This window comes from Molossus molossus, unplaced genomic scaffold (assembly GCF_014108415.1).
Source record: "Molossus molossus isolate mMolMol1 unplaced genomic scaffold, mMolMol1.p scaffold_m16_p_9, whole genome shotgun sequence".
Taxonomy (NCBI): Eukaryota; Metazoa; Chordata; class Mammalia; order Chiroptera; family Molossidae; genus Molossus; species Molossus molossus.
Window position 1 is genome coordinate 107903502 of NW_023425403.1, and position 16196 is coordinate 107919697.

General features: G+C 45.6%; 1 protein-coding gene across 1 annotated transcript in view; it reads right to left on the bottom strand.

The window, feature by feature from the left end:
- The window catches only part of SOHLH2 (spermatogenesis and oogenesis specific basic helix-loop-helix 2), a 63380-nt gene that overhangs the window by 31997 nt on the left and 15187 nt on the right, over positions 1-16196 (bottom strand). Inside the window, exons 3-6 of the mRNA XM_036249814.1 lie at positions 9319-9380; positions 9135-9239; positions 7549-7648; positions 4954-5064 (exon numbers count right to left, since the gene is read on the bottom strand). Coding sequence (XP_036105707.1) covers positions 4954-5064; positions 7549-7648; positions 9135-9239; positions 9319-9380 — 378 coding nt within the window. The remainder of the gene's footprint in view (positions 1-4953; positions 5065-7548; positions 7649-9134; positions 9240-9318; positions 9381-16196) is intronic.

Here is a 16196-nt window from a genome sequence, read left to right on the forward strand (position 1 = left end):
TTAAGATACCTAGGAATAAACTTAAGCAAAGAAGTAAAGGACCTGTTTGCAGAAAACTACAGGATATTGAAAAAAGAAATAGAGGAAGATATAAAAAAGTGGAAGCACATACCTTGTTCATGGATTGGGAGAATTAACATAATTAAAATGTCCATACTACCCAAAGCAATCTATAGATTCAATGTAATCCCCTCAAAATACCAACGACATATTTCACAGAACTAGAACAAATACTTTAAAAGTTCATATGGAACCAAAAAAGACCTCGAATAGCCACAGCAATCTTCAAAAAGAAGGACAAAGTAGGTGAGATCACATTACCAGATATCAGGTTATACTACAAAGCTACTGTAATCAAAACAGCCTGGTACTGGCTCAAGAACAAGACAGAGAACCCAGAAATTGACCCAAGACAGTATGCTCAATTAATATTTGACAATGGTGGCAAGAGCATACAGTGGAGTAAGGACAGCCTCTTTAATAAATGGTGTTGGGAAAATTGGACAGCTACATGCAAAAAAGTGAAACTAGACCATCAGCTTACACCATACACAAAAATAAACTCAAAATGGATAGAAGACTTAAATGTGACCCGTGAATCCATTAAAATCCTAGAAGAAAATGTAGGCAACAAAATTTCAGACATCATACACAACAGAATTTTCACTGATACATCACCTAAGGAAACAGAAACAATGGAAAAAATGAACACATGGGACTACATCAAACTCAAAAGCTTCTGCACAGCAAAAGAAACAACCATCAAAATGGAAAGGCAACCCACTGTATGGGAGAGCATAATTGCCAATGATATATCAGATAAGGGGTTAACTTCCAATATATATAGAGTGCTCGTAGGACTCAAGAAAAGGAAGACAAAGAACCCAATTAAAAAATGGGCAGAGGAGCTGAATAGACACCTCTCCAAACAGGACATACAAATGGCCAAGAGACATATGAAGAAATGCTCTACATCACTAATAATCATCAGAGAGATGCAATTGAAAACAACAATGAGGTATCACCTCACACCTGTCAGAATGGCTGCCATCAACAAATCATCAAACAACAAGTGTTGGCAAGGTTGTGGAGAAAAGGGGACTCTAGTGCACTGCTGGTGGGAATGCAGTCTGGTGCAGCCACTGTGGAAAACACTATGGTGTTACCTCAAAAATTAAAAATTGAACTTCCATTTGACCCAGTGATCCCACTTCTAGGAATATACCCTAAGAAGCCTGAAACACCAATCAGAAAGAATGTATGTACCCCCATGTTCATAGCAGCACTATTTACAATAGCTAAGATCTGGATACAACCCAAGTGTCCATCAATAGATGAGTGGATAAGAAAGCTGTGGTACATGTACACAATGGAGTACTACACAACTGTAAGAAAGATCTGTTATCCTTTGAGATGACATGGAGGGACCTGGAAAGTATCATCCTAAGCGAAACAAGCCAAACAGAGAAAGACAAGTACCATATGATCTCACTTATTTAGGGAATATAATAAACATAATAGCCTAAGGAATAAGGTAGACCCAGAGATATGAAAGTGGGGTACAGACTGACAACCCTTAGAAGAGGGGGTGCGGGGGAGGAAAGAGATAAACCACAAAACTTATATGCATGTATGCATAACCTGTGGACACGGACAACAAAGCCGGGGCCCAGGTGGGGGCATGGGGAGGAGGGTGTCAATGGGGAAAAAATGGAGAAACATCTGTAACAAAAATAAATTAATAAAAATAAATTTTAAAAAGAAAAGAATCATTCTCCAAAACCTGGACAGCTGAGCCACCTGAAGATCTGAACCTACTTTTTAAGAAGCAGGTTGCCTCCCAAAAAATGCCTTAAAAGATAAGCAATAATTATAAAACTAAATACACAGGGCAACACCCAAGTAAGTTCATGTCTTAATTTTACTGTTGGCTGTACATTTCTCTATAGTCTTTACTACTGGCCTCTACTATTGTGTGTCTCAACCTCCCTACCCCGCGGGAGGGGTGTGGGGAGTTACTTCTCCTTGGTGTGTGTTCCAGCAGCCTCCTCCTCCTTGGCTTATTTACCTGAGAGCTGCCAGGCACCGCCCAGGGGCTCCTTTGAACTTCTCCTACAGACACACATAAAATAAAACTTTCCAGTTTCTTTCTTGACTTCACTATCCTCCTCCCAATAAGCCTTAGCCAAAAACATAACTCCTTTACTATTGCCAATGTCACCACTCAAGCTGTATGCCACCCTAACTGCTGGATCTGGCTCACCGCCAAGCAGACGGCTTCCATCGTCCGGTCCCCACTCTATGAATGGGTCGCCTCTCCAGCACGGCTACATTCTGGCACCCAGAATGCCTTTCAAGGTCAAGCCCAGCGGACTTTCACAACTGCAATAAACAACTGTTTTCAACAACTATACCAGAATTATCTTGCCTACTATCAACCACAAATAAGTAGGCCTACCATCTATGGGCCCATTTTTACAGACCCTTCTACTGAGACCCTCAAACTCTCTCCACGTGTTCAAAACTGTGTCAAGAACACCTCAGCCACCTTCTTAGGCAACTTCAGCACAGAAGCTTGCGAAATCCTTATCGCCATCAATGGGGACTTTCAAACAGAAGAAATATATCTCTGCCAGCCCTCCCCAAGCTGAGTTCTGCACACAAACTGGCTTTATGGTCACCCGCCTTGGTGCGGTACTGCCGCCACCCACAGCTGTCCTTCCCGACATGGCCCCTAAAACACCCGGGTTCTGTGTAAACCGCCTCAAGAGGTTCCCAAGGCATTAAACCCCATTAAAGTCTCGTGTAAGGTTCTCATATGTAAGTCCACCAACTTAATATTTGGGGAAGATCTAACACCCTTCTAATTGAAAATACCATGGGAGGCATATCCTATACATTAAATATGCCCTTAAATGGCATCTCTCTGGCTAGTGTCGCAGCACCACAATTCTTTATCTGGGGCTCTCTCAGAAATCCAGAACGGAGGCCAACACAAAGCCAAAGGCTGCCCTCCTCCAGAGAGACACTATTTCCCACGGGCCTTGGGCTATGCGATGTATGTGGCAATAACGCTCACATCACCTGCCACCTCAGTGCAGGACACTGCTCCTCGGGGTATGGCTGGCCCCGTATCTCCCGGCTCGTGGCTGTACCCCACACCTCTCCCTCTCACTGTAATAAGGCAGACCACAAGAGGGCGCCGCTACGCCTTCCCCTGCGCGTGTTCTCAGGCTTCAGCACCAGACCTCCCCGAGCCTCTGTAGGTGCAGCAGCACATCACTCTCCAGGTCAGTTATCAAAAGAAACCTCCCAAATGTTTAAAGACATTGCCAGCACCATGGCTACACTACAAGAGCAACCTGATGGCCTGGCAGCTCTGTTTGGGGAGGGCCTTGGGTCTCCCAGGCGGCCCAGTGGGAAGCCCGTCCCCCTCCAGGAGGAGTGATACTAGCATGTTAGTCAGTCCCTCCAGGACAGGGAAATATTAGAAGCCTCATTGCAAAAGCTGCAGACCTAGAAAACAGGTACAAAACCCCCTCTTGGTGGAGTCCCCCCACTTCTGCCATCTTCCAGTGGATAACTCTCTCGACCCCAATATTGTTGGGACTCTTAATAACCCTAATTTTTGTACCCCAGATTCTGAACACTCTTGTTTCCTTTGTTTAAGGTTGAATACAAGCTGCGAGACTTCAGATAATATTCACTTAAGAATTTCACCTGGTACCAGGTACATCTCTATCCCCCTCCAGTCCGCACACACCACCAAACCCACCTGGTCATGCTGCACAGCCCCTTCTGCTCCACCCTAACCTGGCCCCTGGAGACGGAGCCAGGGGTGTTGGGCCAACTCACCTCTCCGCCCCAACTCAGCAGGAAGTAGATTCAGAAGTCAGAGCTTATCTTTCAGCTTCCCAAATAAATTTGGCCTATATCCCTTGGGGGGGGGGGGATGTTAGTGCAGGCAGATAGAAAGATATGAGCTCAGAGAGGCAGCGGGGGCTTGGAGGGAGTGTGGACGAGATGTGATGGACTGAGAATGGACAATGGAGGGGGCAGGCCCCTAGGAGAGGAAGGAAGATGCTGAGCCCTCCAGGATGTGGTCTAACTGGTGACATAACACCTAGGTAGGTGAAGGAGCCTCACAGCCTAAAGAAATAAGAGAGGGGAGACCTACTGAGGTGCCTCCAGTCTAGGAATATAAACATCCAAACCCCACCTAAGCAGGGCACGCTGTTTGGCCTCGGCCAGCTGAGCTGCCCGCTCAGGTTCTAGCTGAGTGTATTTCTTCCCTGCCAATAAATTCTCATCTGCTTTTGCTGCTATTTGTTGTCTCTTGTTTGAATTCATTCCTACAAGCAAGACAAGAACTAGGGGTGCAGAGTTCTGTCTCTGGGCAGAGGCTGTCTCCAACTAGAGACCCCCCTTGACCACCGCTGAGTTTCAGAAATTCACGGTACTTTCTCATCCAGTCACTCTCTGTACCTGCGACTCCCCAACATCAAAGGCCCTCTCTGATTTCTAAACCAAATTAACTGTAACTTTTGGTTTAAAGCTCAGTTTAGCTATCTTCTGAAGAAAATCCCCTTGCCCCCTCATTCTGTCCTGGGTAACTTTTCTATGCGTTTCCTGTGTCTTCCTCTCTATCATAACATGTATTCAAACAGTGTTATTTTTGATAGCTGCTTATTTAGAAGTCTGTCTGAGCAGTAGGCTAAGACCTCCCTGAAGGCAAGCATTTATTTTTTATCTCACCAATCATATCCTGACACACAGTAGATACTCATAGCTACTTGTTGAATGACTAAATGAATAAATGGATTAATGCCTTGTATTTAGTTGCCAGATTTACTGGTTTCATATAGACTTTTAACAGTATTACAAAAAGTTATAAAATTCATGAAATATTTCTTGCTGCAAGGGGATAATGCTAAAGGCTGTATCAACATTCACCTTCTCAGCTTTTCCTTGCTTGAATGAAGAAGAGAAATCCGTTTGCTTGTTTCGATATCAGAGAACGGAGTCTTTAATTCAAGCCCAATGTCGTTTCTTAGAGAGTCAGAGCTAGAAATAGAAGAAAATCATACCATACATATTTAGGAGGAAATTTATCAGGGAATATTAAACAATAAGCACCAATACACTAATCAAAGGAGTTTCTCTAAGTCTCTTGCTTCAAAGGTGCAGTAATTATAAAAACACTTTACCTTACATATTTGGTGCAGAAAAAAGAATGTATCATCAAGACCATCATAAAGTCAATGGCTGATAAATATTCTAAAATATACGGGTAAAGAATGACAGATACACGCAGGATTAAAATAATCTGACCTCACTGATTACAACTATCCCAAATCACATAAATGTATCAAAATGTGCATTACAAGAAAGGGATCCAAGGGCTAAGATATACTATTCCAGCTTGATCAGCTAGGGCAGGTTCTTCCATAGAAGAATTTGTCAGCTGCCTGGCTGGAGCAGCCCAGTTGGGTGAGCCTTGTCCTGTGCACTGAAATGTTGCTGGTTCGAATCCTGGTCAGGGCACATACCTGGGTTGTGGGTTCAATCCCAGGTCAGGGCAACTGATCAATGTTTCTCTCTCACATTGATGTTTTTCTCTCTCTCTCCCCCTTCCTTTCTCTAAGTATGTCCTCGGGTGAGGATTAAAAAAATAATATCTACAAACGAAATGAACAAGCAGAACAGAAGCATTCTCATAGATACAGAGAACATTTTGTTGGTTGCCAGATGGGAGGGGGGTTGGGGGGATGGGTGAAAAAGGTGAAGGGATTAAGCAGTAAAAATTGATTGTTAGATGGACAAACCTCAAAGGGAAGGGGGTTGGGGGGTGGAAATAAATAAACAAAAGAACGTATATGCATATATGCATAACCAGTGGACACAGACAATGGTGTGGGGAAGGCAGGAGGGGGGCGGGAGTGGGGAGGAGGGGGTAATAGGCGAAAAAGGAGGAACATCTGTGATACATTCAACAATAAAGATACAGTAAAAAAAATTAAACTAAAAAGGAAAAAAATAATAAAAATAAATAAAATTTGTCAATGAACAAACATTTTCTAGGTCTACCATTTTTTATAGAAGTTCTCCAGGCATTTTGATGAACTAATTTGACTGATATTTATAAAATTTTCCTAAGAAATTTATAAATCCATATTATCTCTTTTATCCCAAGGGCTAGAACTTGATTTGAACATTTACTTCTTTTTTAATAGCAGGATTCTGAGGAAAAACAAAGATTCAAGATGAGTGGGGCTCAAAAAGCAGTTGCAAATAATACAAGAAAATCACCAAGCCCTCCACAGCCTGTCCCGACTGCGCATCCCAGATAAGGGTGAGCGCAGTACATCTCCGAGGTTAAAATGTGAAATAAGATCAAGGCAGCTATGGACAGCCAGGCATTACTTAAGTGAGTATGTCTTTGGCTTAACCACATTTAGTGGTTGCCAAGTCTCCTCCTTGTTCAAAATAGCAAATGGTCACACGTCCACAAACAGTGATGGTCACAGTCCACTGATCCCAGAAGTGGCTGGCTCGGCATTGTCCCCATCACCACCCATGTCTTCAGCAGTTCTGTCCATTGTTTGTAGCCTTATGCTTGGGAATCAGCTTAAGTGAAGGAAAGAAATTCACAAAAACTGAATTGTAATAAGCATAACACAGTGCTAGCGTTAGAAGGCCCTGACCACCAGTTAAACTGTCTATACGATGCAATTCCAATCTCTCTCAGATAGAGAAGCAGAACAGAGGCAGAGAAAAGAGAAAGGGACAGAGAAACCTTTATAATGTTCTTTTCCCTGGGGTAGGGGTTAATGAGTTCACAGAAGACCTCAGGGAGAGAATCAGGGGTAGGTGGGTCACAGCCAGGATTTCTCTTGTCTGTTTTATTGGGATTTACATAAAATATTTGTTTGAAGAGAAGTTTTTCGGCTGCTTTGAAAAAGCTGGAGCACCGCTGCTATTATTTATATTGATCAGTGACCACCCAGACTCTCCTGGGACATGTCCACTGATGAGGGAGCCACTGACTTACAACGCACCTGCTCCCCTGTGGTCGCCTATGACCGCTGTGAAGTAGCTTCTGTATTCAGGCGGAGGCTCTGAACGTGCACCCCCAGTCCCGGCTCAGGGTTCTGAGACACAGAAAAAATGGCCTCCCTCTCCCACAAAACAGCCTCTTTTATCTTTTGTTCTTTCTTTGTTGATTTTAGAGAGAGAGGAAGAGAGAGGGAGAGAGAGAGATAAAAACATCGATGGGAGAGAACACTGACTGGCCGCCTCCTGCATGCCCCCTACTGGGGATCAGGCCCACAACCTGGGCATGTGCCCTGACCGGGATTTGAACTGGTGACCTCTTGGTGTAGGGTCGACGCTCAACCACTGAGCCACACCGGCTGGGCTAGCCTCTTTTATATTTTGCATCACCCCGAGCACTTGAGCTAGTGTCCCTCAAGCAATAGTTCTCCATACATTTTTGAATGACATGTATACAGTAAAAATTGCTATTTTGAAAAAGTAAGAAAAACTAACCAAGCCAATAGATCCGTAGAGAAACATCCCAGGTGTTCACTGCAGGACTTCTGCAGGTGGAATCCCGATTGTTCAGGCTTGACAGACCCGTCATTCTTCACTGAAAGTTTTCAGAGGGGGCCACTTTAACTGTAAACTCACTGGCATCGCTTATGTTAATCACAGATACACGCCCTCATGAACAGCAGTTGTCACCTCTTACTCAACACATTTTACAAAGCATCAGTTTTTAAAACAGAAAGCCACTGATGCATTTCAAAGATGAATCATGAAACCACCCAGAGGAGAAAACAAAATTAAAAGACTACATACTCTCTACCCCAGGACATCCCCTTTCAACTAGATTCTAGAAACTTACAAATATGTTTGCTTAAAATGCCCTCAACTGAGTTCACGTATTAAGTTCTTATTTGGAGATGAGTGACAGAGACCAAATATGTCTGAGTCTTCAGTAAGCAGCTACAGTGTCCAAATATAGCATCTGAGGGTTTTATTGCCTTTTCTGTGGTTTTGGATTTTTGTTTTGCTCTGTGTTTTGCAGCTGCTCATACTCGGGGTGGAGAGGAGACCACGTAAGGATGACGCACAGGAAGGGTGCTCGACAGGTGTGATGAGTCAGGCCCCCTTTCTCCTGAGTGGCACGTAAGTATGGCAAGAGGGACTCTGGTCACCACGGTGAGCCTCTCCTGCAAGACCTCTGCCCCTGCAGGGCCGGGGCCCCTGCAATGTTACAAAACAGACTCACTACTCTCCCTTGACTAAAGAGAAGGGTGTACTCAGTCCCGTGTCACCTCACGTATGAGCTTATACAGAAGAAACTGAGACGATTTCAGGTCCATTTTAAGAAAAATATCATCTTCATTTTAAAAGATGCCCTAGCTTAGTGTCCCAAAGCTAGAAAAATCATCGTCACCGACGAACAATAATTCCAGCAGAATTTATTTTCAGAAATTGGGGTATGTCCTTTGACAAGGCAAATCGAAGCTCATTTAATTAGCTTCAGTGTTCAGAGACTAATACACCACCTAACACAACAGACATGAAGAACTTGGAAAGGTGAGGTCGATTGAAGCATGAACCTATCTGTGCCTAAAACAGAAATAACAACCACTCTGTTAACTCAAAGAAGCAAAGTAATTTATACGCAAATGTTTTGCAAAGCACAAAATATGATAACGGTTCAAGGTAGTGGCCCCGGCGTTTAGACAATCGTACAAGGACCAGCGTGATTGATTCCATGTCAATGACTAAGAAACGATGTAGCAGCTAGACTACCAACAACAAAATAACAAACTCCCTGTCAATCAATGAACCCCGTGCCTACCACAGGGGAGACTGTTGGCCCATTAACACACTTGAATCCCGGGAAGACGTAATTCTCTCCCTTGACAGGGAGAGAACATGCTTCCCTTTATTTTATTTACACTTGTCTTCTTCAGACTGTGACGGACAACAATGACATGTTCTTCACAGTACACAGCTCATAGTTAATCCTTAGCAAAATAAAAGGCACAAGTGAAAAACCAGCTTTAAATGGTATTTTAATTAGACATTTTCAATCTTTTGGAAATGTGTTTTTCACTCACCAGTGTTCGAGAAATATGTTTTCCAGTATTTTACCACAATGCTAAGTTTCTCCATAGTCAGGGGTTCAGTTAAAGTAATATCAGCTCCGTGGCCTGAAACACAACCTAAGAATATTTGTATTAAATAGTGACCCATGGTTTCTATTTGGAGAAAAAACAAATAATATATCCAGTAGGCACATACCTTTAAAATTTTCAGGGACTATCAAAACAAACAGCAAATGCGCATTTTTCTTCTTGCCAAATCTGAGAGAGGAAAAAACGTCAAAGTGAAGCAAAACCATCATTCGAGAATTAAGATTCAATAATTTAGCTTATTAGAAATTGAACTCGAGTGTTTTTATTTTTTTCAGAATTCACAGTGGTGGCATTCATGTAGAAATTTAGTAAAAGTAGCATATGAACCCTTCCACAACTTACGAGGAACGAGAAAGGGTTTGTATTTCATACAATTGCACACAGAATTCTGAAGTGTGCTGCTAGGGTGCACAGTACAGATTATTTGAGAAATACAAGGGAAAGAGGTGCGTTACTATAAGTGATATTTACTCTGCTTCATGCTATTTCAGTGTAATGGACGAGGAGATCTAAATTCTGAGTCGTTAGTCAAACCCATGGCTTCCTGGAGCAGGAATTCACTCTATTAATAAGAATAGTCTTTTTATAATAAATATCTCTGGTGACCACTAATGCCTGGTCCTTTACAACTGGGGAAGGGGTGAGTGGATGACTTTAAAGAAATAAGCATTTAATTTTAGAATAATTTTGTATTTACAGAAACAATATGAAAGTCATAGAGTTCCCATGGATCCCATGCTCAGCTTCCTTGATTGCTAACATTTTACGTTAGTATTGCATATTTCTCAGCAGTGATGAGTCAGTATTGAGACACTGTTATTAACTTAGGTTCATACTTTATTTAGAATTCCTTAGTTTTTACTTATACTCCTGTTTTCCTATCCCAGGATCCCATACATTTAGTCATCCTGTCTCCTTAGTCTCCTCCAGATTGGGACAATTTTTCTGACTTTGTTTTTTTATGACCTTGACAGTTTTGAGGGTATTGCTCAGGTATGGGTAGAATGTAAGATGGACCACTTTTACTCTTGCTTTAAAAAAAAACATGAGCCTAAGTCTTATCCAGATTCTCGATCTAATCACCAGTTTACAAAAAATCTAAGAAAAAGAGGAATATATATATATATATATTTTTTTATCCTCACCCAAGGACATATTTCCATTTTTTGTTTAGGTAGAGTGGGAGGGAGAGAGAGGAACAGAGAGAGAGAGAGAAACATTGATGTGAAAGGAACACATTGAGTGGCTGCCACCCGCACAACCAACCAGGGCCGGGGACAAACTGCAACCGAGGTACGTGCCCTTAGCGGGAACCGAACCTGGGTCTCTCAGGACCGCAGGCCGACGCTCTAACCGCTGAGCCAAACCGGCCAGGGCAAAAAAGAGGAATATTTTAAAGAACGCTATGAAGATGGAATGAGGAAGCCCCAGAATGTGGTCAATTCTAGAAGAAAAATGACCCTTCTTAAAACCTATATAAACAGCAAGACAAAAAGAAAAAAATACAGAAGAAAAAGATGAATCCCGACCTATCTAAACTTACATTTTAAAACAGAAATCGTAAGATAAAGGGGACATTTCAGCATTGACCAGGCACTTGACAATGTTAAGAAACTGTCATTAGTCTTCAGGTGTGATACTGGTATTGCGGTATCTTTTAAGACTCCTTATCTTAGATAGTTACTTATTGAAGTGCTTATGGATGGCCGGAGACGATGTGTTAGATTTGCTGTGAAGTAAGTCACTAGAGCGCCGGAGGGGAGGGGGTGTGGGGAGGGGGGACAATGACCCCGGCCCGGCCATGTGTCCACAACTCCTAGTACATGATGGGAACAGGGACATCCATTACACTCTTCCTTCAACTGTCACAGGCTTGCACACGCCCCAAATAAAACAAACTGTGGTGTTATTTTTAACTATACTTGGGTGGTCAACAGGTTGGAAGTTCTGGTTATTTGATGGGTACTGAACACTGACATGAGCTAGGAGAAAATATCTTCCTAGGGAGAATATTACTGAGAACCTGACATTAAAGAGAACAGCTAAAACGCCTCTGAAAGATGAACTGTTCTTCCGCAGGTAGAACATCATGTGTTAGGAGGCGGTCAAACATGCTTCCTGTTTACTCCTGTGAACGAGGCCTGAAGACCCGCCGCCGTGTGATATTGTTAGATTACCTCCTACATGCATTTGAAGGTAGATGCGCACTATTCTACACTCCTAATTACATGGGAAGTAATTTACGTACTGGGTCATATATGGAGAACGTACCCTGTGCCAGACCCAGCCAGGCTCTGGGGGACATCTGGGACAGACAGAAACAGACAAGGTCCCCGCTCTTGTGGAGTTCAGTCTCTTGGGGAGACAGACACCGAACAAACACTGCAGATGAGTGAGTGGCCGGTGCGTGCCCAGGGCTGGGCGGGACGGCCACAGGGTCCGGGGGGCACGTCCTGAGCACCACCGCGCTGCAGCCTCGGAGGGCGCCCTGGCAGACACGCTGGGCGGCCGGCAGGACTGAGCCACCTGAGAGGTGCGGGAACCAGGCAGGAAAGCTCATTGCGGGCGAGGGGACAGCAGGGGCACAGGCCCTGGGAGACGGAGACCCTGACTTTGGGAAAGTGAAGACCCCAAGGTGACGCCAGCTCAGAGCATCGGCGGAGGACAGTGGTGAGACCGGGAGACAGGTCGGGCTGGAGTCCGGGCGGAGCTGATGGTGGACCACAGGAGACACACCCGAGAACTTTCTTTTTTATTTTTTATTTATTGATTTTAGAGAGAGAGGAAGAGAAAGAGAGAGAGATGGAAACATCGATGAGAGAGAACATCGACTGGCCGCCTCCTGCACGGCCCCCACCGGGGATCGGCCCACAACCTGGGCCTGTGCCCTGACCGGGAATCGAACTGGGGACCTCCTGGTGCAGGATCGACGCTCAGCCACTGAGCCACACCGGCTGGGCTGAGAATTTTCTTTATCAAGTAAATAAATCATAACATTTACTAAGCTAATTGTGTCACATGAACAGGGTGTTGCTAATATTCCCTCGGCTGAGGTCTATTCAAACTTCGTCCCAGTCTATGAATCCCGAGTTCGGTCTGAAAAGACGGGAAAGACCGTGTGGTCTCTGTGAGGAAATGACCCACGTGGGCAGAAGCACCACCACGAAAACAGGCAACGTGGCGGGAGGCTGGGCGCGGCCGGACTCCGTGGGGCGGGACAGGTGTCGCGCGGGCGGGGTGGGAAGAAGGCGCCCGCGGCAAGGCGACCATTTCAGATACATTTCTACGTGATGCGAAGTCTGGCGTATCCTGAGACACGACGGCAGGCGAGGAAGCGAGGTGGAGGGGAGACGTGGACTCAGAGGTGAGAGAGGACACCACCGAAAGACACACGTCTGTAGTCTAGTCCAGCTTCGGAAATGGAGTGTGCTCTCCACGCGCACAGGAAAGGAGCATCTCTGGAACAGGGCCAGCGCCGGGCTGCGGCGCCTCCCAGTCTTGCCGGTCCCCCATCTGGCCCCTGGTGGCCAGAAACAAGGCCACATAGACTCTTGTGAGCTGGGCTGAGCACCCTGCTACCAAGAACCTCTGAAATCTCTCAGGCAGTGAGAGTCGAGGATTCTTACAAAACCTCAGGAAGCTGGAAAAATCGCTCGAGGCCAAAGCAGTGTCACTTTGGGGAGCAGGCCTTCCTGAGTATGGTTATCCAGTCCGATCCCCGGGCCCCAGGCCCCGCCTCACCTGGTGTGGCCTATCTGACATGTGGCAAATACTGGTCTTTGTTAATTACTCACCTAATTAAAACAACCTCTGCAGTAAGAACATTGAGGGTCTTGCTGTGAGTTTGAGAAAGAGTTCAGCCCCTGCTGCCAGGGTACCTGCTACAGATGCAGCCAAGGCCTGAGGTTTGCTCTGGGCACAGTGGGAGGCGGTGCCTGCTCCCCTGTGCTGGTGGGAGGTGGTGCCTGCTCCCCTGTGCTGGTGGGAGGCGGTGCCTGCTCCCCTGTGCTGGTGGGAGGAGGTGCCTGCTCCCCTGTGCTGGTGGGAGGCGGTGCCTGCTCCCCTATATTGGTAGGAGGCGGTGCCTGCTCCCCTATATTGGTAGGAGGCGGTGCCTGCTCCCCTATGCTGGTCGTCAGAGCGGCTGCTGTTCAGTAAGTCATGCTCACCACGGACATGACGCTAAAGATGGTAAAGATCTCGAATTTTCCTCAGTTCCAACTTATACCCACCATCCATGTACGGAATGATGTTTTCACTAAGACCGCGGAGATGTCACGTGGTCACTGCTGTTACACACCCCGGGGACCAGGTCATGCCAACTGCTAATGAAAATGACCGAGCGGCATGGTCAAGTCCAGGATGTGCAAAACCAGGGACACAACAACGTGTTAGATGCTCGTGGTCCAGAGGATGGAGTGTTTTTCGGGAGTGACAAGGGAACCAGGCAGACACCTGAAACCGCACGGGAAAGCAGCGCAGAGCCGGAGCAGGAGGTGACCCGCAGACCGAGCGGCCGGGCCGTCCTGCATGTCCCTCCTGCTGCCCGACTGCCCTGAGCCCGGCAGCCACAGATTCTAACACGACAGACCCTTCATGGAGTGGCCATCACACTTCCTGCCAGGACACACCCAGCGTTGATTCCGTCCACATGTTTGTCTCCTGCACCTGCCTTTGGAACATAAAGGGGCAGGATGTGTCTGACTTAAGCAGCTGCTCTCTGTGTGTGGCTCGATTTTGGAAAAAAAACGAAAAGAGTCAAATAGCCCTAGAATTCTGGAACCAACCACACCAACCCTAAGACTATATATGTTAAAAAACATTTTTTTTCCCCTTTATTGATGTTAGAAAGAGGGAGGGAGAGGGAGGGAGAGATAGAAACATTGATGATAGAGAATATCAACTGGCCGCCTCCAGCACGCCCCCCACTGGGGATCGGACCCACAACCTGGGCATGTGCCCTGACCAGGAGTCCAACCAGTGCCCTCTTGTTGCCTGGGTTGAGTTCCAGGACTGAGTCACACGGGCCGGACCTAAGACTGTCTTAAAATATCTTCCACTGGGTCATGTTTGAGTTCATCTGGCTCAAAAAAAAAAGTAGTCATAAAATGAAACGTAATGAGTGATGTTCATTAACCTATGACTGAGATGTACCACAACTCTTGAAAATGTCAGTCTACAAAGTACCACTATGTTTATGACTCAAATTGATCAATGATTAGCTCCAAGCTAAAAACACAGTTTTTCTATAAAAGCAAATTGAAGAACCTTTTTAAGGAGGCTGCTTACGTTTCATTCTAAAACGGTCCCGTGCTCTAACACCCACAGAGCGTGGACACGTCTACGTGTGGAGGGTCCTCGTTCACGGGTGGGCTGCAGAGGGTGCCGAGAGGCGTCAGGTGAAAGTTGCATATTTTCCTGCACCTACCCAGAGTCTCAGATACTACTAAACAACAAAGATCTAAGGGAAAGAAAAATCTAAATTATAGCAGAAGATAGGCTACCCCAAAACTCTGCACTTTGCTTTAGTCATTCAATGTTCGTGCTTTGGGAAACATGAAGGTTTAAATGCCTCATAAATGGGGCACTATGTTTACAGGACTTATCACCCAAAGAAAAACTACAGATTCCAAAATATAAGCCTTCTGTACAGGGGTTTAAATAACTCATAAATCATAAACTCGGAACAGTCTGAGGGCAACGGAGAAAATGTCAGGACATCCTCTGAGCCATGATGAAACGCACAAAGCACTGTCTCTTCTCCAGAGAACACAAAAGCCATAGCTCGTTTTCTGCCCTCCTGGTGCACACACTCACTCACTCAGCCCTCGAGCAAGAGACAAACACCTGCTGTTCCTCAAGACCCCAGTACACCGGGTACGACAACAGTGTAACAAGAGACAGGAAACAAATCCAGGTGTATTCCACCAATTACCCTTTTGTTACTTTTTAAACAAATACTTCTATACCAGAATAGCAGACTACCATATGCATGCCAGTACGTCCAGTACTTTTACCCGCCTTCTTTCTCCTGCTGGGAAACCCTAAGCTATGTTCCTCAGAGCAAAGAAGCAAGGGTGGTGAGAATCCACAGAGGTATCAGAAAGTAAGTTCTCTCCTCAGACCTCCTGGTGTTCAGTTACTGTAACCAGACATGAAGCTTGTGCTTAAACACCTCTATTCTTATCCTGTGCAGACCTTGGTTTCAGTAACGAGCCGATCCGAGCCTTGACTTCCCTCGGGGAGACAGGGAGGGTCACCTGGGATAGGAGCGGCCGGCCAGACGGACCTTGCAGTGCCTCCCAAACCACGTGTTATGCCGTTTACACGGGGTTGGCAAGTATGGAATCTCAGCGGCCCAAGGGAAGGGGCTGGGATGAGAAGCCACTGGTTACAGACTTTCAGAGAAGTAGAGTTCTGGTCTGTTGTGAGAGACCCAGCACGTGTGGTCCCGGGCAGGTCACCTCGGCGTCCGTTTCTAACCTGTCAGCTGGGAATGACGACACCCTGCTCCCCCTCCCCGATAAAGCTTTTAAAAAAAGTTAAACACTATATAAATGAGTTACTGTTGTGAGTCCCCAGCAGGGGGACTCCGTCTGCAGGCGTTGCCTTGTTTAAAGGTAGCTACTAACATGGGCACATCTTCTGAAGGATGACAGGTCGCCACGTTCTGCAAGTAAAATGCACATTGAGGCAGTTGGCTTGGTGTGTCCACAGCTCAATTCCCAGCAGAAAGCCAAACTCACAAGGTCTAAGAAGCTCCAGGAGTCAATGTCTGTCTCTTGCCTTTTAACAAGTAACTCGGTGTCTTTGGCTTCTTGTCATTCCAACGTCCTTTTCTGCTGGCTCCTTTTGATCACGAAAGGGGATCACAACACTGTCTCTGAAGGCCTGTCCTAGAATTCTGAAAAGTCCTTGCATATTCGAATATCATCTACAACCGCTTTATCAAGTTTTCTTATAAAACGTGAGAAAGTTTGTCCC